Here is a 26,464-nt window from a genome sequence, read left to right on the forward strand (position 1 = left end):
CAACACATTCATGGTTGCCTCTGTGAAAAGCTAACGATTCCTGCACAGTGTGCTTTTGTGGCTGATTCCTTAAACTCGTTCACGTTGCTGTTGGTCGCGTATGAGGAAAATACTAAAATACAATACAGAAAAGAAAAGAAAATCCAACAAATGTATACCACAAAACGGAAGGTGTAGTGTCCAGTGATAATTGTGGGTAAATTGCAAAGTGAAGCAGTGAAATGGAAGCACCTGAAGCATGTGGAAAAGTGGTTTCCCTTTTCTTCGCATTGCGTCTTTAAAAGTTTTCACACATGTGTGAATTTTCCTCATGTGTGTTGTCTGATATCCATATATCTTTGTGTGTGGAAAGTGTGTGTGTAGGGTATTACATATGACTGGGTAGGTCAATCGGTCAGCACATGCCCCTGCTGGCCCCCAACTTCTTCAAACGAGACAGAGTCATTTTTGGAGTAGCCAACAAAGAGGCGACTCACAAAAGTATGCTTAAAGCATTTCCCAGGCGGGCCATCAAAAGCTAATGAGCAAATTAGTTCTAGTGCCAAACGCGCGCGCTCTTGACCTCATTCCCGTGGATGACTTTTTTTTCTTATAGTCCAGACCTATAACAGAACCAGCCTTCTGACCATCTTTCAGCCGTCTAATGTGTACCATTTACCCATATTAATCAGTGACGAGTGCGTACTCGCATTCCCCAGTGCCCCACTCAGGAAGGGAAAAATATATATTTAAATGCTTTTGTGACACTTTGGCGAAACTTTTATTTTGTTTGCTGCAAAGGCAAAAAAGCTTTCCTGCACTGGGAGAGAGCTTTACAGAGAGACGTGCTGATTAGAGAGAGAGTGGCTCTCATTCTCTGAGAGATGACTGCCCATCTGACAGTTGCATGCCACAATAACTCGAAAGGAAAATGTAAACATTGCGTGGGTTTTTGTTTTGGTGCCTGCTCACCCACACACACACACACACACACATACGCACACGACACTCACATATATGGTCCCTGTGTATGTGTGTCAAGGGTTTATATATAGCGAAACCCCAATGACTGATAAGCTATCAATACTAATGGAAATTCGTTGTCTGCTCACTCAACTGGAATTAAACGAAATCCAATAAAATGTGCTTCAAGCAACCGATACAGTGAAAACCTATTCGAAGCCTAATAATACCCATATAATAAAATCCATAGGTCAACAACTAACCCTCAACCGCAGACTTTCATAAATGCCAAATTTTACAAACCGTCGCTTTAAACTCGTCCAAATACGTTAACCAATAAAACTTACAAAAATTAATTAAGCACCACCGTCAAAATTCTGCAATTTAATGGCGAAACATTTTCTTTTGCCAAACAACTCTAAAAGCTGTCCTCAGTATAAATGTGTCTGAGAGTCTCTGAAAGTGTGAGAGAGTGCTTAGCTGTGTATTAGTGCGTGCTTGTATCTGTGTCTGAGACCAAACACACCTGTTGATACCCTCGTTGTGGCTCTCTTGCTGACCGCATTCCGGCACTTGGCCAACACGTTTCTAGACCACAATAGTTCTTCGAAGTGCATTTTGAATGAAAGCCAAATCCATATTGAGCGCCTGAAGGAAACTTCAAATATGAATACAGGTACTACCAGAACACGAACACTGCCCTCCCACCGCCAAATAATAACATCAATTACGTTGATTTCCATCATCATTCATCATGCGCTTAATTGAGCAAGTTTTTTTTTGATCGATTGGTATTAGAATTCAATTACTTGCTGTTCACTAAATGCGATACAAAACTTCAAAACAAACTGTTAAACGAAATTTACACTGAAAGCTCTTTGAATATGAGTCATGATTTTGAATATATTTAATCTAAGAACAATATTCTGTGTATCATTTAAATGATAATATTTAAATGATAAATATTTAATCTTTTTCATACATTACTTTAATTCTAATCAATCGATTTGAACAGAACCCCAGTCATCTTTATAACTCTCATCAAATATTGATATTGCTTTACTAATAAACTATCCTTTACACACCTCATCTCCCTTCAACGAAAACCATCAAAATCCATAAGGAGATTATAAGGAGCATGCCTCACTGACACAGCAACAGCAGACGCAGACGCAGCCGCAACAGCAACAGCAACCAATTAACAAATACGATGCCTTGGATAGTTCTAGTTCAAATAATAAGCTAAATCATAAATACAATAAAGATAACGATAAGGATAGGGATAAATCTAAGGACAAGGGTAGGGAAGCAAGCAAAGATTCAACGCCAGTCAGTGTTGTCGTCATCGATGAATCATGCCCTACCAAGAACCAACAGCCTCCGACTACAATCGAGCCCACCACAAGCTCGAGAACTACGTCTACATCATCCTCCCAACGACGACGACAGTTGCAGTTCCAGAGACAAAAGGAGGCAAAGCTTTATGACCAACGAGATGAGGCCACATCGTCGACGACAACGGCAACGGCCACAACGGCTACAAACGTGATGGGTGGCGGAGAGCTAGTTAACTGCATAGCCTACGATGATAACACCTTGGTTATTGAGAGGAAGCCGTCACCAACTTCTCCGGCCACCTCAAGGCGATATCTGAAGGCCGAGACGCCGACGCGAGGCAGTCGGAAATATAATCGCAAGTCGGCAGCAGCCAAAAGTGACTTGGAGGTGGTTATTGTGAAGCCCGATCATCATCATCAGCATCGCTCGCCGACGATAACGCTGCCTGTGCCCATCAAGACAACATCAGCAGGAGCGTCTCCAGCCGGAACGTCGCCATCGGGAGCAGGCACGCCTTCGGTCCTGCAACAAAGGTATATGCAACTCCAGCGGGAGCACGAAAAGAAATTCATTTACAATGCATTGCAAGAGTTTGATTATTTGGAACCATCTAGGCGTTCTAGGGCATAGTAAGTTAGATCAAGACCCACAACTATCGTATAGCTATCGTAACTCTGTGTTGTACATCGCTGTCGTATACCCTGTGCTCACTCCAATGATGTGCTCCTAAGTGTGTCCGTATATGGCCTTTTGTTTTGGGAATGTATTCGCATGACTAGTTTAAAGCGTTTTCTTGGCATCATCCTAATAGTATGTATTCCAATTTTCAGAAGGTGTTTTTTATTTTGAGATACGTTATTACGCACATAATTTTAATTTCATGATGCGTTTTAATTTCACAGACCTTCACAGATTTAATATGTGACATGCATAGTTTCTCGGGACCATCTTTAACATATAAATAAATATAATTTTTTAAAGAAGCTCAAGAGCATGCCGAGAATATTGTAAATGGTCAAAAGTCTCAGTGAATTCGCAGTGAGAATAGTTAATACAATCACTAGCACGTACATGTGTATATTCGCGAAACTCAAGCTAAATTCAGGATTTTTGTTTTTTTTTTTTTGTATTTTTATTGTCCATTTTTGCGATATGTCAGCTTTCGATACAAGCCAACAGCAAGTCATCATGCGTCAAGAAAATGAATCGTACTATTTGTACGCTCCACATCTGCCAATTCGATCCATGAATTTATGCCTCATAATCATTAATCATGAGCATTCACCAGAACTATCGTGAAAAATCCACCATTGATCGCTGATCAAGATCAATAGATGTCGCCAACAGCCTTAGTTGATTTATACAGTAATCAACAATTATAGGGATATTTATGTACATACTTAATTATATTAGGTATATTCGAGTAAATAAATGTAAAGCAAGACTGAAGCATTTCCGTATCACGAATAGCCGGTTCCATAAAGCTAGGAACCTTTTTGTCCGTCCCTTTTTTTTACCTCCTGGTTCTCAGCGGCTATAAGAACTAGTGCAACCATAAACAAATTTCCGTTAGCGGACTCTCATGCCATGCGCTCTCAATCTCTCACTCTTGCTCATCTAGTGGCGCCTTCTGGCGGATTGAGCGAGATAAACGGCCGAATGGTACTTCGTTTTTGTGAAGGAAAGGAGAGATGTGGTATGGAAACAGCTATTATATTTGTCCTTGTGTGGTATGTGGATTAGTCATAAGATTATGAACATTTATATACACCTAAAACCTAAATATCGCTACTACTTATTTATCCGCAAAAAAAATAATTCGATAATCTAATTTCGGGTCAATAATTTGTATTCAAGTTGTTTTAAATTTTCCATTGTCCCCTTCCCTTTGATAGCTACAAAATCGGACTTCTCCCACTGTTACTATGATCAATTTTTATTTCATTTATTATTAGTTCTCACTTTTGGAATTTTTGATGGGATAAATAGAAGCTTCAGTTGCTATAATGTACCAATGATGGGTACAATATCTCCAATGTTCTGGGTCTTCTCCGGTTTGATGAAACAAAATAATTTTTGTAGTCCATGAACAAAATCATTTTCCTTATTTTAGAATTAAGTAGTTAATGGCAAGTGCATCCAAATGTATATGAGAAGTATTTTGTTTGTCGACGAGCTCTAATACTTTACTTCCTACCCACAGTTGCAGTCCGCTTGAGGTCCCTGACGACTCCAGCCAGCCAAGCAGCACCAATAAGAGACCAAGCAACACCGAACTCGCGCTCAGCACAGTCACCAGCCAAATAGTCAACAATAGCACCTACAAACTCGACTTTAAGCAGCGCCGCCACAAAAACGGCAACGGGAACGGGAACGGGGAGGCAGCCGGCGGATCGGGACCAAATCAGGGGGGCAGTGCCTCGGCGAACGGCAGCAAGCGACGGAAGTCAAGTTGTGCATCCTGCGCAGGGGCTGGAGGAGGCGCCAGTGCCCCAGGAGGAAGCAGTCAGCGGCTGACGCCGGAGGAGGCTCTTGTTGCGGCAGCTCAATCGGCGGCAGCGTCGGCATCTGCGTGGCAGCAACAGCCGCAGAATAGTGTAACAAGTGCGGGCAGCACAAACAGCAGCTTTAGCAGCGGTGGCCGGGACGAGGACAGCAGCTACAGCGCCGTTGGAGGGGACAGCAGTAGCAGCAATAGCTGCAACTGCGACATCACCGGAGATAACAGCACGTTGCACGGCTTTGGGGTCGGGGACGTTAGCAGTTTCATTGGGGACGACGACTGCCAGGAGGACGACGACGACGACGATCCCAACAATCCGGATCTCAGCTCGCAGACTCTTCGAACAGCGGCAATTGTCGCGGCTGTTGCCGCAGCCAAGGAGGACCAGGACCAGTCCTTGGGCGGAGCCGGAGGAAACACCAACACTGACTGTGAGAGCTTTAGCGAGCGCCGCCAGGATGCAGATGACGGTGTGCGGATCGTGCGGGCTAGTGGCAACAATGATTCACTCGAGGATGTCGGCGAAGTGGATGACAATGCCGACGTGGTTGTAAGGAAAAATACGCGCAACCGGCCCTCCATCAGGAGGACATGTAGGATCACCGAGGAGGACGACGACGCTGAAGAAGGACAGTTCTACGAGGACGAAGAGGAGGACGAAGACGAGCCAGAGGGCACAACCATTGATATTGACGAGCAGGAGCAGCTGGCACAGCGGCAGCACCACCATAACGACGACGACGACGAAGAGCGGGACGGCGAAATTGAAGGTGACGAGGACGACGACGACGTCGACGAGTACTACGAGGAGGAGGAGGACGACACCCAGGCCTTCTCCCCATTCTATTCCAGCTCAGCAGAGCTGATTGACAATTTCGGAGGCGGTGCCGGCAAATTCTTCAATATCATGGACTTTGAGCGTGGCGCTTCCGGTGGCGGCTACACGCCGAACGGCAATGGCGGAGCCGCCGGCGGCGGCGATGCCTCTCTCTCGGCGAGGTACGATGGCGCCGACACGGATCTCGGAGGCGGCAACACCATTATGGGTGAGTCTTTGCTTAACTAACAATCTGCCATGAGCTGCTAATACCTTTGGCATAATTTGTCCGAACTACTTATGTGAACAACATACATAAATATAAATCCGAACCTTCATTCCGGCAGGCATTGACGCCATGGGCATTGCAAACATTCCGGAAACCATGAACGGCACAACAATCGGACCCAGCGGCGCTGGTGGCCAAAAAGCTAATGCCGCTGCAGCCGGCCAGAAAAGGCCACAGCGCCGTGGCAAGCCGCAGCCAGATCGGCCGCAGAGAGCGCTCTTCTGCCTCAGCCTGAAGAATCCACTGCGAGCCATGTGCATACGCATTGTAGAGTGGAAGTATCCTTTTATAACCGACAACCCCTTTTTAAAAACGTTCTCATAAACCAGCTCAAGAATAAGTTGTAGAGAAACAGATCTAGCAGTGGGGTATCGTGGTTCTTGCACGGCCGATTATTTACGACATACATACGAGGGTTGTTCAATGTTCAAGACTGGGACTTTACGGCTGAAACACAGGTTTTTGGATTTTTCAACATAGTCTCTTTTTACTTTGTCCAATAAAATCTTTGTCCGCTTTGTCGTTTCTCAAGGACTAGAAACAAGAAACAGTCACTCGGTGCTAGGTCCGGAGAATAGGGCGGGTGAGGGAGAAGTTCAATGCCTAAGTAATGGATTTTTGTCATGGAATCTGCACATGTGTGCACCCTTGCATTGTGGTCGACTGTGAGCAAACGCGGAATTCACTTTACGAAAAGCTTTATTATCCAACATTTAAACCATAACGTGCATATTTTTCTACTTTCAATGGCTGTTAGACACTAACTAAATGACGCAGTTTCTTCAAATTTTAACAGAAGTCAACTGACGGAAGCTTGTAGACAGAAGCAGAGTTGCCCTTCAAGTTAAGAGTATTGTCCGTTCCTCGCATATTACTTTGAACTAGTTCGTAAATACAAGTAACAGATATTCCGGCTGACTTTCCTCAACTCCGCCTCGCTAGACCATTTGAGTTCCTTATTTTGTTAACAATTTTTGCCAACTGTGTTGCCTTGGCCGTTTACACGCCTTATCCGGGCAGCGATTCGAATGTGACGAATCAAACCTTGGTGAGTAGTTCCATTGGCTGATTCCAATGGCACAGATATTTATGTTCTATTTATATATACAATGTTACGGAATTTTAATCAATATGCATTTCTTTCACGTATCTTTTATATCCACCTCATGCATCCAAATCACATATCCAATGAACTGAACAATACGAAAACCCGATTCCCCGAATACCACCAACTCCGAATCCCCCATCCGTACGTCCCAAACAAAACCACGAACAAAACTCACAAAACACAATAACAGGAAAAAGTTGAATATGTATTCCTAGTTATATTCACAGCGGAATGTGTTATGAAAATTGTAGCATATGGTTTTATGTTACATAATGGTGCATATCTAAGAAATGGATGGAATTTATTAGATTTTACAATTGTAGTTATAGGGTAAGCATACAAAATATTCCAGTTAAAAGCGCAGAGCGCCTAGGCCCCCTCTGGCCTCGTTTTAACCATTTTCTATGTTACCTTATATCCAATTTAATCAAAATCGAGCCAATTAGAAAAACCAAAAAACAATAATCAAAATTACCAACAAAAGTCAATCCAAAACTGAGACACGTATGAACTTTGTATGCCCCACATTTTTACAGAGCGATAAGTACGGCACTCTCCCATTTGATGAAGGATGCCTTCGACGTGAAGGCATTGCGTGCCTTTCGTGTGCTGCGTCCGTTGCGACTCGTATCGGGTGTACCAAGTAAGAGCTGAATGCACCTGCCCAGAATAAGCTCAAATTAAAATCACAAATTCACCGGCCTAGTAGGATCGCTTTGCGAGAAACTACGGAGCGATTCGTAGTTAAAATGCAGCACAGATGGAAGATATTGAAGAAGATTGGGACAATTTTATATAGTTCAAACTATGTACAAACAGACCATTCATTCAGACCATACTCTTGTACTTCAATTAGCTTTTTCTTCAGTTAGATCATCTGAAAATGTTCCGTTAACCCATTGTGCACAGCACAAATAAGTATTACTGTCAATATCTCCGATAGTTCATACTGAGTCCGGAAGAAGTTTATCTGTTGTTAATCAATCAACACAGCTAGTGTTGTACCATTATCCTTCGGAGTTCGAAATTTGATATTCGAAAGCGCAATTTCTGTGCCGCGTTTTCAACCTCTGTGTTTGCACTAAATTTTTGAAAAATCGCTAATCAAACTAAGGAGCATGCTAACCATCAAAACGAATATTGGCCATTCATAACGCTATTCTACAGGTCTGCAGGTTGTGCTAAATTCAATTTTGAAGGCCATGGTGCCCCTGTTTCACATTGCACTCCTGGTCATATTCGTGATAATAATCTACGCGATCATTGGCCTCGAGTTGTTCTCCGGTAAATTGCACAAGGCGTGTCGCGATGAGATCACAGGTAAGAAGAATCGAGTCATCGAATCGTACGATGTTTATACGTTGTACGAATATCATTCAATTGTCTTGAATGCTACCAGATATGTCGCATTACAAAATCAACGTCCAAAAGCTCTATTACTGGAAGATTAGTCTTCAAAGGAATCCCAGGGCAGTCCAGATATTCCATTCCACAATTACACCCACACTCAAAAGTCAGAGATAAACTTTAAAAGAACTCCATTCACCTGCTCCTGACTGATCTACCAGCTAAAAGAGCTATTGAAGTTTTTAAATGTTTGGGACAAATATAAGTATGCCAAAGATGCGGCATATTCCGCCACAAACACACCCACCACAAGAAAACCTAATGGCACTTCAGAGACCCTTTCATCCCATTTCATTCCATTCCATTCCATTCCATTCAATCGCTAATGCATAAAACCTAAACAATCAATCCGAACGGATCCAAAACGGAATCTAGGTGAATACGAGGAGGAAATACGGCCCTGCGGAGTGGGCTATACGTGTCCGGAGGGCATGAAGTGCTACGGTGGCTGGGACGGACCCAACCAGGGCATTACCAATTTTGACAACTTTGGTCTGGCCATGTTGACGGTGTTCCAGTGCGTCACCCTCGAGGGTTGGACTGATGTTCTCTACAGCGTAAGTGCATGCTTTATCTATCAATTCCTCGTGTACATGGGTAATAAATATTCCACAGATCCAAGACTCCATGGGCAGCGACTGGCAGTGGATGTACTTCATTTCCATGGTCATTCTGGGTGCGTTCTTTGTGATGAACCTGATTCTTGGTGTGTTGTCTGGTGAGTTCTCCAAGGAGCGTAACAAGGCCAAGAACCGCGGTGACTTCCAAAAGCTACGCGAGAAGCAGCAGATCGAGGAGGATCTTCGTGGCTACCTCGACTGGATCACCCAGGCCGAGGATATCGAGCCCGATGCTGTGGGCGGCCTTATAGCCGATGGCAAGGTGAAGCAGGCGAACGAAATGGATTCCACTGAGAATCTGGGAGAGGAAATGCCCGAAGTCCAGATGACTGAGTCCCGATGGCGCAAAATGAAAAAGGACTTCGACCGTGTCAACAGACGAATGCGTCGGGCCTGTCGCAAAGCCGTCAAATCTCAAGCCTTCTATTGGCTAATCATTGTCCTGGTGTTCCTCAACACTGGCGTCCTGGCCACGGAGCATTATCAGCAAATGGATTGGTTGGACAACTTTCAAGGTGGTCTCAACATCGGTCTTCTTTAAACTCGTACAGATCAAAACTGAACATAACTCTTTTTCCTTTCAGAGTACACAAACGTTGTCTTCATTGGCCTCTTCACCTGCGAAATGCTACTGAAAATGTACAGTCTGGGATTTCAGGGCTACTTCGTTTCGCTGTTCAATCGCTTCGACTGCTTTGTGGTGATTGGCAGCATTTCGGAGACCCTGCTTACAAACACGGGAATGATGCCACCTTTGGGCGTGTCCGTGCTGCGTTGTGTCCGTCTCCTGCGTGTCTTTAAAGTAACCAAGTCAGTTGATGCGATTCCCATTATCTTTATATACGTTACAACGTTTGATCTCTTCGTAGATACTGGCGGTCTCTATCAAATCTCGTTGCTTCCTTATTGAACTCGATACAATCAATTGCTTCGCTCCTGTTACTGCTCTTCCTGTTTATTGTGATATTTGCATTGCTTGGCATGCAAGTTTTTGGCGGTAAATTTAATTTTGATGGAAAAGAGGAGAAGTATCGAATGAATTTCGACTGCTTTTGGCAGAGTCTGCTCACAGTCTTTCAGGTAGGACTTCCCAACTCCTCATATAGTGATGTGTATTATCCATAAAATACATCCTTTCAGATCATGACTGGTGAGGATTGGAATGCCGTGATGTATGTAGGCATTAATGCTTACGGCGGTGTCTCCTCCTATGGTGCCTTGGCCTGCGTTTACTTTATCATCTTGTTTATATGCGGTAACTATATTTTGCTGAATGTGTTCTTGGCCATTGCTGTTGATAATTTGGCCGATGCCGACTCGTTATCCGAGGTGGAAAAAGAGGAGGAGCCTGTATGTATCCAATCCAATCTACAAATCGCAGGCGTATTACAATCCGAGTTCTTGTCCGCTAGCATGAGGATCCAGCTCTGAAGAAATCCCACAGTCCCACTCCGACCATTGATGGCGAGGATGATGAGCATCTAAGCATTGATATAGATATGGAACATAACGAAATGGATGAAGATAAAATGTGAGAGCAGCAAATAGCATATAGATCAAATTGATTAAGACATTTCTTTGTTTTGTACTCCAGGGACCACGAAACACTCTCAGATGATGAAGTACGTGAAATGTGCGAGGAGGAGGAGGAAGAAGGTATGTTCTCTAGCGTAGATTCATTTCAATTCGCAACTAAGACTAGCCTAAGATTACTTTATGGTCTGAAAGCAGAATCTAAGTACTTTAAGCTTATGCCTAGAAATCTACTGAAAACTAACAAGAAACCGAACCAAAAATATTCCTTGAAACTTTTGCTGCCGACGCCTCTCATCCTCTGCCGCCATTTTTTTGGAAACTACACTGAACAAAAACAAACAAAAAACAACAAACAACAAACACCTTCACACACTCAATAATTAATCGAAAGACTCCCATTCCGAAGTATCAGCACATGTCACTGCACGACCCCGACGTTTATCCGAAGTCAGCATGAAGAAGACTAAAAAGCCCATGCCGCGTGGTAGTGCATTTTTCATTTTCAGCCACACAAACAGGTAAATCAATCACTGATTGAAATTAAACAGCTACACACACTCTTTGATTTGATTTGATTTAGTTCATTTGTCTTGTGATTAAAGTTTATGAACTTTTCCTTAATATTTGGCATTATTTTGCACTCTGATTCGGCAGTTCGTTGTTTGCATGTGACTGAAAATCGATTTACAAACCACCATCGAGCTGTAAAGCATTTTAAAGCTATATATATGTACTTTATATAACTTATCAGTTAACTGGAATTTGTTCCCTTTTTTAATTAAAAATATTGTTTTTTCTTTTTTGGCATTTTTCGATGTAGGGCGAATACTCTCATATTTTGTTCCTAACTATAATTTTTGGCCCACAAATGTTACTTCAATATGTTATTCGAATATGTTATATTTTTAAAAGACGTCAACTATAGTTTATTATTAAGATACTAGTATTTGTAGCCTAAGTTCTTAGATTTAAAGTATAAGAATTATTACCGATCTCTTGCCAAATTCTCATATATGTATTTATTATTTTTTTCCAAATTGGCATACATATATATACATAATATATGATAAAATTTTAATTGCATATATAGTGGATGAAGAAGGCATGATTACAGCACGCCCACGTCGTATGTCTGAGGTTAATACGGCCAACAAAATCCTGCCCATACCACCGGGCACATCATTCTTTCTTTTCTCTCAAACGAACAGGTTTTTATTATTATTTTTTTAGTTTTAGTTTCCACGTCAATTCAAAAGAATTCCCACGAGTGATGATACTCGTACAGTTTTTTGTGTCTGTGCGTGTGACATGTTTCATGTGTGCGTGTGTATGCAACTGTCCTTGAGTTATCTATGTATAGTTGTGTATTTCTCCTTTTGCTTAACCTCGTTTTGTGTATTGTCCCAAGTACTTAAGCCAAAGATGTATTAGTTCCAAGAAACTTACTTTTTGTAGTTGAATTTTGAATAGATTAGTCGCCTCTTTGCATTATAATTTGGTTTTCTAAACTTGTCTTTAGCGATCCCTAACTGCATGCCGTGTGTTTTGATTTGTTATTTTTTTTTATTTGTTTCTGTTGATCTGTAACTTAGACACTCATATGAAAGTCGACGATAAACGTATATCCAATTGTTCCCACACAGATTTCGTGTCTTCTGCCATTGGCTCTGTAACCACAGCAATTTCGGCAACATTATCCTATGTTGCATCATGTTCTCCTCAGCCATGTTGGCCGCAGAGAACCCCCTAAGGGCGAACGACGACCTGAACAAAGTAAGTAGCTCCCGTAGCGACCTATTAAAGAAACTCCAAGTGATAAAAGATTCCTGTAAGTTATGATTGAGGCTTAATTAGAGTTGAGAGCGTTACTGTTCTGTGCGTACTCGTATATTGGAAACACTTTTCATTCGATGTCCTTCACTGTTCGTTTGTTTTTGCAGGTACTCAATAAATTTGATTATTTTTTCACGGCAGTTTTCACAATAGAACTGATTCTGAAATTGATTTCATACGGCTTCGTGTTACACGACGGAGCCTTTTGCAGATCCGCATTTAATCTTTTAGATTTACTTGTGGTCTGTGTCTCATTGATATCCCTAGTCTCCAGGTAAACAATAATCGAAACACTACTCTCACCCAGTAGTTGTGATATAATTTTACTTCTGGAACATAAACTATAACATCGATTTCAACTGCAGTTCGAATGCGATCTCAGTCGTGAAAATTCTCCGTGTGCTCCGTGTTCTAAGGCCACTCAGAGCCATTAATCGTGCCAAAGGTCTCAAGGTAAGACTCCATTCAAGTTCAAGTCCTACTCATACTTCCTCATACTTTCTCTCAATCTCGATTAAATGCTTTAATTAAAACTGTTATACTTTTTTGGTTTTAGTTCATGCAATATTATTTTGATTTGAAACCACTCCACAACAAATACTCGTACATTTTTAATTTTTTAACATATAAGCAGCTTTTACAAATCTTAGTCATATAAAATAACCCCAAAAAAGGGTGGGGGTCCACAATCATCTCTAGACTATGCGAATACCAACCGAAAAACCTTGAAATGCTGGGTGTAGGGTGCACCGAAACGCAAGCTGAAGATTCTTATTATTGAATTATACACTGCAAACAATTGACTTTGTTTGACTTTGAGCATTGCTCTTAACACTTAACGAAAATGGGCGTGGAATAGAAGCGTATGGGCGTGGCTTGGGCATAGTTAAAACTATGTATAACTGTTTGTACTAAAACCCGATTGAAACTGTGCGCGCAGAAGAAAATCAAAATCAAAAGCAAAAAAAAGCAATTAAGCCTTATCCACCATTAGTATAACGTACTACATTCAATAAATTAATAATTCAACTATATATATCGTCGTATCACATACAGCATGTTGTTCAGTGTGTCATAGTCGCAGTTAAGACTATCGGAAATATTGTGCTCGTCACATGCCTACTGCAATTCATGTTTGCCGTGATAGGAGTCCAGTTGTTTAAGGTATGATTTTCGCTTTAAGTTCAACTTAGTTCAACTTTTTCTGCATTTGTTTTTTAGTTTTCCATTAGTCTAAGGATCAAGAGTTTTAAGATGGATATAAAGAACAAGCTGCGGCATGCCGAAGCTCTTAATACCCTTGTAACTATCCTCGAAAGTATTTCACCCTGTGCTGCAAAATGGCATTCCAAAACAAAAGGGAAGATTCCATTCTTCAGTTAAATTATTTCTCTGCATCTAGATACATATCTATATCTAGATTTTCTAATTTTCTTCAAGGGTATTAAGCACCAGGTTAAGATATACAAACTCCAAGCTATATTCTAAGAAAGTTATTGTATAAATCTGCCATTGACGTCGATGCATGTGATCCTCTGTACGTTCAAAGCCTTCAAAGAATTTAAACAATTCTAGAGATTTACTTTTAAGATAATTTAGCTAGACAATAGACATTATCCAAATAATATTCCCACATAAGTTTTGAATAGGCATAGTTAGTCGATACGTTTAAGACAAAAATTTGTATAAATTTCTGTTATTTTGTCATTTTGTGATTGCACACAAAAAATATCCTAACAAATAAATATATACAAATGTTGTTCTAAAATAGTTTTCCCTTTCAGTTTGCATTGACTAATTATGTTTTAATTTATTGTTCATTTTTTGTATGGTTTACAACGTTTTTGACTAATTTTTGTACAGAAACTTCGTTTTTACTAATAGATAAAATAATTAAAGTAATGAATATTATTCAAGAAGTGAATGTAAATACTACAAATATCTTCAGTATTGCTTATTAATGCGCTGCATAATCCCCGAAGACCGCAGAGGAAGCAACCAACTTGTCAACAGATGTAAAAGTCAACTAGTGAAATTATAGAATTGTATTTGAGGGATTTAATTTACCTGAGTTTCATATTGTCGACGCTCTTAAGAAGGAGTACAAACCATCACACCGATCCTAACACAACTCACACGAATGACAGAACAAGTTACACATATATCTTTCTCTACTTTTAAAATTAATATATATTCCACACCCATTTTCCGCGTTTGTAAACGTCTAAATCCAACAAAGCAACTAGTATTTACACCTATAAATATGTCGATAAAGATCATAAGCACCATCACACCCACGCAACACCCTTCAAAATCTCACGCAAGAGCGCACCATGTTTATTTTGGGTTTATTCTCTAGCATCAAAACAGCAAACCAACCTTGCACCCTAGCATCAAGGCCGAAAAAAAAAGTTCCCCTGTGTAAAAAACCTATTAACTGTCCGTCAAGGGCCGGACCATCATTAGTAACCAGCCTCTTCAACATGGTAGCCGGAATACCTAAATGAATCCACAGTAAACTGTAAACTGTATCGCGATTTCATCCGCTTCACTATCTTTTTCAGTGTTGTACGCTGTACCTCAAGTCCACTCAAATTGGAATATAAATAAATATAATTTCTTGTGCAAATATCTTTTGATTCAAAATTAATCCGACATTTGAAGCAAATACTGTATCGATTCACCACAATTCAAAATTTCAATTATAATGGATTCATTAAGGATTCCAAAGATTCCCAAGATAGATACTAACACATTTTTATTTGAATTTTTGCTTACATCAACATTTCCTTTTTTCACATATAAAAGCATATGTGGCTTGGACACTCATTTATTTTCATATTCGTATTATTTTTTATAATCTTTTTCGTTGTCACTCTTCGTATATATTTTTAGCCTGGTATTAGTTGTACAATCGATCAAAATAAATGATTTTATAGCCAACCAATTCCATCGCAAATTGATCCCTCTATATTACATACATATTTTTCTTCTTTTTTCCTCTCTTCAAACGTGCTTCGGTTGATTTGAATTGAATTTTGCCAACCAATCGAAAAAAATGTCATTGTTAATTACTGACATAATGCAAAACCATTTGATTCCCTTTAAAAAATGTGGTCGCAAAATACACCCAACAAAATCCTATTATTGATGCTGCCACTCGCAAACTTAAATTGATAAATAAAAAAACGAAATAAAATAATTATATTATACACGTCTTTCAAAAATTCCCCCACACACAAATCTAAACATTTGGCCTACACTAAACAAAAAATTGAAACTACTTCTGCAGTATGTGGTCAAGTGCGTGGTAGTCGCAATAAAAACCATTGGTAATATCATGTTGGTTACATATTTGTTGCAATTCATGTTTGCGGTTATTGGAGTACAACTCTTTAAGGTAATTTCTTTTGAATTATATTTGAAAAGTCAGTGGTGGAGGGTATCTAGAGTCGGCTTTAAGTGTGCGCTTTTATTTTTGAAAAGGGAAAGCTATAAATAAACTATCAGAAATGCTGCTTAATCAATGTGTGCTTTGAATTTTGTCGTACTTACTCTTCCATCTCGATATTTATGTTTAGGGTTTACTGGGTAGTGTTCGATTGAAAGGTAAATATTCTCAATGTTCACGCAGAGGTCAAAGATATTAAACCTTTTTGTATGTCAAAGCCCACGTCAATTTTCTTCGCCCTCTTCTCAGCTTCAAAGAAAATACTACCGACTCGAACGCTTTGCAACATTCCATATTTGGTAAACCAAAGAAACTCTACCATTTTACCAAGGCTTGCTACTAGTTATCAGTTCTTGCTTATCGAAACTAATCCCAGAGCAAAAGTTACTAGTTACGTTAGCTAGCGCCCTGCTAACCCAATGTAATATAGTACTTGTTTCAATATATGTTTTCCCATGTACTTAACCCGAGTTTCAACATGTTTCTTGATGTCCTGTCTGTAAATATTGTGCGTCCACGAAAATAATACTGTTATCGTCCACCCCATAATTTTGGGCAGTGTATGTAAATGAGTTTGCAAATAAAACACCTCGTAAATGTATATACTCGTGCGTACATTGATTTGATCGTATATAGATAGCTAGATAGTCTATCGTACATTGCTGCATAATATATCGTATTTGAACTAGGCTTTAGTCGATAGTCCCTACCGTAAAGCAGTCGTAATATTTGTCATCTCTGGGAAAGTAAGCTCAACCGAAGAATACTTCAAGTTGGACTTTCTTCACCCTCAGATATTTTCATAACTTTGCCGTATTCCATGCTGGTCTATTAATATTTTATAATCTCTTCCCCTGCCTCCCCCACAAACCATTCGTATTTGCCCCCATTTAACAATCATTTAGGGCAAATTTTTCAAATGTTCTGATGGCTCCAAAATGACGCAAGAGGAATGCTTGTAAGTCTTACTGAAGCCCAGTATGCTCAGATCAGATGAACACAATGCAAGATACTTTCAGTGGCACTTATCTGGTCTATGACGATGGGGATGTCCACAAGCCGCGTCTCAAGGAACGTGAATGGACCAACAATCGATTTCATTTCGACGATGTGGCCAAGGGAATGTTGACTCTCTTCACTGTATCCACATTCGAGGGTTGGCCTGGGTGCGTTTCGAGAACTTAAGCTATAATCTGGATTTTGTGTAACCTCTCTGCTATCTTGCCATTTCAGCCTACTATATGTCTCGATTGATTCGAATCAGGAAGACGGCGGTCCAATACACAATTTCCGTCCCATTGTAGCTGCCTACTATATAATCTATATTATCATAATTGCCTTCTTTATGGTGAACATATTCGTCGGTTTCGTTATTGTCACTTTCCAAAATGAGGGTGAACAGGAATACAAGAACTGTGATCTGGACAAGAACCAGCGTAATTGTATAGAATTCGCACTGAAGGCAAAACCCGTGCGTCGCTATATACCAAAGCACGGGATACAGTATAAGGTCTGGTGGTTCGTGACATCTTCGTCGTTTGAATACACCATATTTATACTGATCATGATAAATACCGTCACGCTGGCCATGAAATTCTATAATCAACCACTATGGTATACGGAACTTTTGGACGCCTTAAACATGATCTTTACTGCAGTTTTTGCACTGGAATTCGTCTTCAAATTGGCCGCTTTTCGATTTAAAGTAGGAATTATCGAATTGGACGTATATATTTCGAAAAAGCTAATTTTATAAATTGCGTGTTTGTAGAATTACTTCGGCGATGCGTGGAACGTTTTTGATTTCATTATCGTTTTGGGCAGTTTCATCGATATCGTTTACTCCGAAATCAAGGTTCGTATGATCCGCAAACAATTTCTAGGGAATGAACTTGATAATTTTATACTTCCTGACAGAGCAAAGACACTTCTCAAGCGGCTTGTGATATTGTCGAGGGTTGTAAGTCCAAGGCTAAGGCAGTAAGTGGTGGTTACTTTTACTTTAATATACGAAAGATCTTCAAATGAATAATTACTACAGGCGGGTTCCAATTTGATTTCCATCAACTTCTTCCGCCTGTTTCGTGTGATGCGCCTGGTTAAGCTTCTCAGCAAAGGCGAAGGTATTCGAACGTTGCTCTGGACCTTCATTAAATCATTTCAAGCACTGCCCTACGTAGCCCTGCTTATTGTACTGCTCTTCTTTATCTATGCGGTTGTGGGAATGCAGGTGAGACTCTTTAATAAGAAATCTGTTACTCTCTCCACTTTCTTATGCATTTGTTTGACTCAGGTTTTTGGTAAAATTGCTTTGGATGGTGGGAATTCCATTTCGCACAACAACAACTTCCAGACGTTTCAACAGGCGGTTCTCGTGCTGTTCCGTTCGGCCACTGGCGAGGCCTGGCAGGATATTATGATGTCCTGTTCGGCGCAGCCGGACGTTAAGTGTGACATGAACTCAGATACGCCTGGAGAACAATGCGGCTCATCCATAGCCTATCCCTACTTCATATCCTTCTATGTGCTCTGCTCATTCCTGGTAAGACGAGTATGCATTTCTACAGAAACAGACTGATTGCTTTGGTTCGCAGATCATCAATCTGTTCGTGGCCGTCATTATGGATAACTTTGATTATCTCACACGAGATTGGTCCATTCTGGGCCCCCATCACTTGGACGAGTTCATTCGCCTATGGAGCGAGTACGATCCGGATGCCAAGGGTCGGATCAAGCATCTTGATGTTGTCACATTGCTGCGAAAGATCTCCCCGCCGCTGGGCTTTGGCAAGCTCTGTCCACACCGCATGGCCTGCAAGCGTCTGGTGTCCATGAACATGCCCCTCAATTCTGACGGCACAGTTCTCTTCAACGCCACCCTCTTTGCGGTAGTTCGCACCTCGTTAAGCATCAAGACTGAGGGCAACATCGATGACTGCAATTCGGAGCTGCGAGCCACCATCAAACAGATCTGGAAGCGGACAAATCCAAAGCTATTGGATCAGGTGGTTCCTCCGCCGGGCAACGATGATGAGGTGACGGTGGGCAAGTTCTATGCCACGTATCTGATACAGGACTACTTCCGGCGCTTCAAGAAGCGCAAAGAACAGGAGGGCAAGGAGGGCCATCCAGACAACAATACGGTCACTCTGCAGGCTGGTCTGCGCACCCTGCACGAAGTGTCGCCTGCCCTGAAGCGTGCCATCTCCGGCAACCTGGATGAGCTGGCCGAAGAGCCTGAGCCAATGCATCGCGTAAGTCATTACGAAGGATTATACCGTAATAACTCACTTGAAGCTCAAGCTCAATCAATAGATCAGATTTAACCTTCTTCGATGTCCTTTTTTGCAGCGCCACCACACGCTTTTCGGCAGCGTGTGGTCCTCTATTCGCCGACATGGCAATGGAACCTTCCGCCGCAGTGCCAAGGCCTCGCAGAGCAACGGAGCCCTGACGATCGGTGGCTCCGCTTCGGCGGCCGTAGGCGTGGGCGGTAGCACCTTGGTGCTCGGCTCCGATCCATCCGGCGGGGACTATCTGTACGACAGCCTGAACCGGAGCGTGGCTGACGGGGTCAACCACATCACACGCAATATCATGCAAGCCCGCATGGCGGCCGCCGGAAAGCTCCAAGACGAGCTGCACGGCGCGAGCAGTGGGGGAGAGTTGCGCACCTTCGGCGAGAGTATCTCGATGCGGCCCCTGGCCAAGAACGGGGCTGGAGCTGGAGCTGGAGCTGGAGCTGGAGGCATGGGCATGGGAGCGGCCACAGTGGCCGGCACCCTGCCACCCGAAGCCAATGCGATTTCTTATGAGTAAGTATGCGGGGAGCACCTGCGCCTGCCCGGTCGAGGCAGCGCGTTCTTTAGGCCAATGTTGGAGTTTGCTCTTTTGGTTTTCACTTAGCCGAAGTACCCGTACACACACGAAGCTCCGTTCGATACTTCTTGTTACTATGGCTTGCTGTTTAGTGGGTTGATCCATACCATTTCGTTTATCGAACTTATCTATTTTCTTTTGTGGCATTTTTATTTGTCACCTAGTGTGAAGAGTGCCTTAAAGTTTGTAATGGACAAAAGGAGCCAAGCCAAGTCCAACTACTTGGCCCCAACCAAAAAAAAAAGAGTTTAAACTTAGTTGCAATCTAGTTGCACACCTAGCTGCAATCACAAATTACAGATAAATCCATATTGTTACGTATAAACTAGCGGATTTAAAGAACCATAGAAGGAAAAAACAAAAAACAAACTACATTTATTGAGAACAAAAAAGAAAAGAAAAAAGAACATAAACCAAACTTTTACTCAATCCCCGAACATTAATTTCAGCAACCGCAATCGTGGTATTTTATTGCATCCATATAACAATGGTAAGCCTAAAATGCTGCAAATTGCAATAATAAAATTAAATCAAACAACCAAAAAACATAACAAAGAACCACAGCAGCATCTACAAAGCAACAATTCAATTGCACAACAATTTATTAACCCACCTTTTGTTAATGTGTTCTTTCTTATACTTTTTCCCTCTATTCATTGGACGAAATCCTGGTATTAATTCCGACAAAATTTGTTTCTTTGCTTTTTCCCTCCACAAATTCGACAAAGACAGTCAAAGAAGAAACAAATTTATTTGAACTCCTCGTTAATTATTTTGTAATTCATAATTTAGTTTTGTATAGCCCATTTCGTAGCAGCTGCATTCCATTATAACACACTGCAAATCAAATTATGTACAGTCTCTTGCCCACTGAGTTCTAAGATTTGTTACTGCCTGCGGCATGCAAAATGTTACAAATAATATCAATCAAATGCAACATCATAAAATAACCGGAAAAGACTGCCAAGCAACTGTTTCGTTTTCAGTGTGCTCGTACTAAGTATTTTCTTGGCTGTTTGTTCATCGCAAACAAAAAACTAATGCATTAAAATCTATCGAGAAATGTCTCCTCATAACACTTGTAGTACACATGAATAGATTTATACGCAGACGCGCCATTGTGTATGACCTATATATACATATATATACAAATTAATGATCGTAGTAAACAGTTGTAGTTTAGTTACACATACATATGTAGGCGCAGCTTACTCTTACAGATAAAAAGTAGAAACGCTTTCGCTGCTCCTCATAATGTAAATTGGGACAAAACATAGCTAAGATCCAGAATAATACACAAGACAACATTTTAACACATTTGCATATACCATATATATTCGAGAATTGGTTTTAATTGCAGGCCCACTCACATACAGGTAATTTTGCCACAAATATGGAATATTTATTGAATAATAGAGCCAACTAAAAAGGGTATCTGAAGCATACGATTTTGTCAGAGGCTCTTCATAATTTATATATAATTTATAGATATTCATTGTCCTGCGGTGGGTAAAAAGTGAAGCATTAGAAATACAGCCTATACATTTATTTGCTAAAATGAAACATTTTATTTTAGGTTCAAAACCTTTTTTATTTCAACTCAGGAACTATCTTTAGGGAAATTTTAAGTCATCAATATATGAAGATAAGAATAATAAGAAGCTGTATTTAAAAATAAATCTTTAAATTAATTGAAGAAGTCGAATATTTCCTCTCCTAAATTTCAAACACCACACACCTTCTCAATACTAAAATTTAATCCTTTTAAAAAGTTTAACACACTTAACCGAATAGTATGTGGCTCCTTTTGTTGATTACAAACTAACGAATATGATTGAGAAATTCAGCGAAATTTATTAACAAATTAACTCAACGAAACCCATTGCCATGATCAAAATGAAGACAAAAACAAAAAACCAAAACGAACAAAACGTGAAAAATTATCATTATCAATCAATTCAGTTAATTCTGTTCGTTGAAGTAATTCGTTTTTGTATAACTCTTTCTTATAAAATCTTTATTATAGCATAAGTGATTCGAGTTTAAAAACCACCGAGTGCTGAGCTTCGAACACTGCGATATACTTGCTGGATGAGTGTCCGAAGAGTTCGAAGCGAAACAAAAAAAAAAAAAAAACAAATCACAAATGGTTTCCCAGCTCAAATAAGCCCATGCGAATCGTTCCTAAAAATGAATTTTTGCTATATTATTTTGGTTATGTTTGAAATGAGAGAAACAGTAACGATGCATTCCCCTATCGGTAAAGAATATGTTATTTTGTGTGATCGAACTGAGAGTTCTCTGGTAACTGATAACTGAGTGGATTAATGATATACTCGTAACACCTACAACCAACCAGAACAACAACCTACATCAACAACAACCAGAAACAACGATAACAACTACAACAATCGTTTAACACGCAACAACAACAGCAACAATGAACGTAATTAAAAACCATAAAAACCAAAGCCCGATATCGATGTCTATATATTCTATATATATAAATATATTTATATATATAACAAAGCCGTGTTGTTGTTCCCATCTACTCCAAAGCCTTGGCCATGGCGCGATCTAGCCCAATCATACTCGTATATATCGAAAGTGTGTGTTTGATGTGTGTGCCTTGCGGCGATATGAGCCACATTTACCCAATACTAACCCAACCAAATACTACATAGATCGTTATTCCCATGCCGAGATCTGAACGTTGTCTCCATTATTTTTGTTAAACGTAAATTATACCTATATTAGCTTGACTTGCCAATATCCGTGAGAAATACTCTTCCAAAATTTAATATTGTCCTTCAATGTTGTCTTGTCGTCGCATTTTTTTTTCCTTGTGGGATTAGAAGTCATTTTGGAGGCCCCGAGTGATACTGATCCCAGTGCCCATCAAATACATACAGACATTCTGAACACTCAAACACCGAAACAGAAACATCCACACAAAATATGCTTACATACGTCGCTTGCCTTGTTCATAGAGCCCCTTGCCTTAGTGATATTGTAACTGGAGTGTATTACGTTATGCCTACACACACATATATAGCGATTGTTGCTTGCTTTCGTTAAACTAACTTTTATTTTTTACCATATTTTGCTTAAAAGAGCTAACATAGTTATAATGCTCATTAAAAAGGAATGACGATGTATGGATATCGTGTATATATATGTACTATAGAATGCTGCCTAACCAACCATTAAATGTAGTGCTACATATTCATAGATGCTAAGATAGTCGTATTGTATAAGCTTGATGATCATGCTAAGAAATATATCAACTTTGAAGTTATATGGTACCAGAATCAGAATATATATTGTATAATCAAGCATAAAAATATTCAAGCTAGAAGTTCCAAATAAACGATCAGATGTTGACATGTAATGAGTAAACTTTAAAGTTAAAATCTGCAAATAGATACAAGAGAAAGATCAAAGACTTGACTAGATAGAGACTAGTCAAAAAGAGGGAAAAATATAATATTTTATGAAAATCGAAGAAAAAGAATGCCACGCAGAACATCAAGCAAGAAGCAGTTCCTTAACAATTTTCTTTACTTTGAACAAAACTTGAGGAAAGATCTTTTTCTGATATACATTAGCCAATATATTTATTTTATTAGCCAATATATTTATTAGCCTGTCAAGTTGAATCCAGGTTCAAGAATATTAGATACTTTACATGAATGGTCTATTTGGTAGTTGGTGACAAAGGAGAAGAATCGGATTGTAATATGTAAATACTAATAGTAGAAAAATAGTAGAAAAACACTATAAAGGTAAGATAAATTTAGAATAGCTATCACACAAAGGAGTAATTTTAGAATCCTTAACCAGGAGTAGTAACGATCATCAAGCTATGTAAAAATATAAATTTCATAAACGTATATACCGAAAAATCAACCAATTTCGGAACGAAACTTTTTTAATTCTCTCCGTAATTTTCTTGTTATGTGCTCATTTAGTCTACGCACCCAATGGTGCTATTCCTGGCCACGAGCGCATGATCCAATCGACCCCAGCTAGTCCCTACGATCAGCGTCGTTTACCAACTTCATCTGAAATGAACGGCCTGGCCGAATCATTGATTGGAGGGGTAAGTACTTGTGCCACGAGGAAATATCCGAGATAATACGATCGCCACTCTCCACAGGTACTCGCCGCTGAGGGACTGGGGAAATATTGTGATTCCGAATTCGTTGGCACGGCTGCTCGGGAGATGCGAGAGGCTCTGGACATGACACCGGAGGAAATGAATCTGGCCGCTCATCAGATACTCTCCAACGAGCATTCGCTGAGTCTGATTGGCAGCAGCACTGGAAGCATCTTCGGTGGTTCGGCAAGTGGCGCTGCTGGTGTTGGTGCTGGAGGCAGCAGCATACGCAATGCCTTTGGCGGCAGTGGCAGTGGACCGTCCTCACTCTCGCCCCAGCACCAGCAATATTCCGGCACTCTGCAGTCACCACCGATACCAGACAATCGTCTAAGACGTGTGGCCACAATAACAACCACGAATAACAACGGCAAGTCACAGCTTGGCCAAAACCCAATTAATTTAACTACAAATAGCCCAAACATGTCAGCAGCCAACCAGCAGCAGCAGAAATCGCCACAACGTGGACCAGGGAATCAGAACTTCTCCTCATAGCATAAACATTGTAGCCTACACATAAAAAATGTCTTCTTCATGGAATTTTAAAAATGTGAAATGGAATTTGTAATTTTTGTATGTATAATTTTTAGCAAGAAAAAACAATTTAGTCATAGATTCGGGAACTGTTTAAAAGGAATTGCTCTCAAATGAGAAGCGGCCCCACAAACCAATTTGTAAAACTTGTAAAAAGAAACAAAACCAACTGTAATTGTACATGTATGATAGCATTGTTTTTTGCCTTTTAATAAAGTACACATGTACTCGGATATCGTGGGCTTGTCGTCTTATAATGAGCCGCAAAAAACCGGCTAAACTGAAAAACATGTAGTGTATATGGTAATAATATGTATATTTTTTAGAAAACAAAACCAAAACTAAAACCAAAAAAAGCCCCGAAACTGATAAGGTCTAACTTGTAATTAGCAACAAATTAAATACCAATTGGGAGAAACCAAAAAAACAATTTAATTGATTAGTTAATATAATCACCAACAATGGAAACATAATGATATACGATAAATGCCCATTGTATTGTTCTTATATGAGTACTCTGAACGACAGTGTATGTATTTCTATTTAGACGCATTTTATTTTTTAAGTATTTAATAATTGCGGAATACATAATAATAACATGACCAGAAATACGAAATGGTATTGTTTACCATATTTAACAGACATTTATGAGATTTATTAATTTAATAGAAAATTTTCAAATGAATGAAACTTAAGACCGCAGTTCCCAAAAATAAAAACAAAGTGAATTTAAATTGTTATGATTGAATTTTATAAATAAAAGCAACAAAAAAATGTGAGCAAATTAAATAATTGATTTCTTACCGTGTTCGTGTTCGTTACCGTGGGATACAATAGAATATTTTATATGGGAAATCGTCACAAATATAACTTAAACTATTTAAATTAGTTTAAATTAGAGACAATTGAAACAGTTTAACCAGCACGAATCTTCGCGGCTGAATAATTCTACCCATTGTACAGCCATCGAGCATATAACTGGGTTGTGCTAACACCATCAATAGATCCCTAGCCCACATGCATTAAATAAGTCTGGATTGCTCGAAATATATTGCCAACATTTGTTGGCAGCCATATATACAGTGGGATAAGATAGTGGGTCTCCCTTTCCGGGACTGAATACCATAAGAGCTGGGTGAACTCTTTTGTATACTCTGTATACTCTGGCTTCGGAATTCATTGGAGCTCCGTTTGGTCGGTATAAGGGAATATCAACTATTTATTTGCAGCTCTGCAAAAAGCAATTAATTAAGGAAATTTCAGGAAGAGGGTCTATGAGACACTTCATATAGTAATATGATTGATTTAGTATGTCTCTGTGAACTTCTACCTATCACTGAAGCATATAAGCATGAAGCATGAAGTTTTAACATTTTATTGACGAGCTGAAATAAATACCAATTTAAAAACACCTTTAGCCTCAAATAAACGAAAATATTTGCTTTATCCAAAATTTGTTTAGTGTGCAGAACTACTTTATTGCACTTTATGGTATCTAATTTATGTTTTTATTTCCTTATATCCGCTATTTCGAATAAAGCCAAAGGAGTCATTGGTTTCGCTATTCCCAATGTGTTTGAGGAAGTACGTATTATCTCCGCACTAGCAACATCTCTGCAAGTCGGTTATATCTCCAACTCAGCATGGATTTATAAGGCGGCGATCAACCACCACGAACTTGTTAAACTTTACCTCTTTCATTATTAAATGCTTTCAAGGTAACTTACAGATGTTATTTACATCGACTTTAGTAAAGCATTCGACTCTGTAAACCATTCCCTTTTAGCGCATAAACTTGACCTTTTAGGGTTTTCGCCCAACCTCCTGCGATGGATTTCTAGCTATCTTTGTTCCAGGTCTCAAATAGTCCTCTTCAAAAACTCCCTCTCTTTACCAGTAGAGGTTTCTTCGGGAGTACCACAGGGCAGCCATCTAGGCCCCTTACTCTTCACACTCTTTATTAATGACTTGCCTTCAGTATTAACATACTCTCGAGTACTTAAGTATGCGGATGATGTTAAACTCTGTGTCCAGTATAGGGACATTTC

The 26,464-nt window shown here is 40.0% G+C and overlaps 1 protein-coding gene across 1 annotated transcript; it reads left to right on the forward strand.

The window, feature by feature from the left end:
• The first annotated feature begins 1,406 nt into the window (after positions 1 to 1,406).
• LOC6598125 (voltage-dependent calcium channel type D subunit alpha-1) lies at positions 1,407 to 25,147 on the forward strand. Its single transcript, XM_002023245.2, has 33 exons — positions 1,407 to 1,618; positions 2,066 to 2,813; positions 4,484 to 5,829; positions 5,948 to 6,167; positions 6,832 to 6,937; positions 7,188 to 7,327; positions 7,534 to 7,640; positions 8,165 to 8,317; positions 8,780 to 8,961; positions 9,020 to 9,539; positions 9,609 to 9,834; positions 9,894 to 10,104; positions 10,165 to 10,374; positions 10,437 to 10,555; positions 10,619 to 10,680; positions 11,651 to 11,768; positions 12,204 to 12,333; positions 12,501 to 12,667; positions 12,759 to 12,846; positions 13,450 to 13,557; positions 15,686 to 15,793; positions 16,750 to 16,802; positions 16,864 to 17,010; positions 17,078 to 17,549; positions 17,616 to 17,699; positions 17,762 to 17,824; positions 17,886 to 18,074; positions 18,138 to 18,386; positions 18,439 to 19,098; positions 19,196 to 19,659; positions 20,173 to 20,213; positions 23,695 to 23,825; positions 23,883 to 25,147. The coding sequence occupies exons 1-33, from the start codon at positions 1,609 to 1,611 to the stop codon at positions 24,375 to 24,377; spliced, it is 8,127 nt and encodes a 2,708-aa protein (XP_002023281.2). The 5' UTR covers positions 1,407 to 1,608; the 3' UTR covers positions 24,378 to 25,147.
• The last annotated feature ends 1,317 nt before the right edge of the window (positions 25,148 to 26,464 follow it).

Source organism: Drosophila persimilis, unplaced genomic scaffold, assembly GCF_003286085.1.
Source record: "Drosophila persimilis strain 14011-0111.01,24,50 unplaced genomic scaffold, DperRS2 tig00000124-arrow-pilon, whole genome shotgun sequence".
In the NCBI taxonomy this organism is placed as follows: Eukaryota; Metazoa; Arthropoda; class Insecta; order Diptera; family Drosophilidae; genus Drosophila; species Drosophila persimilis.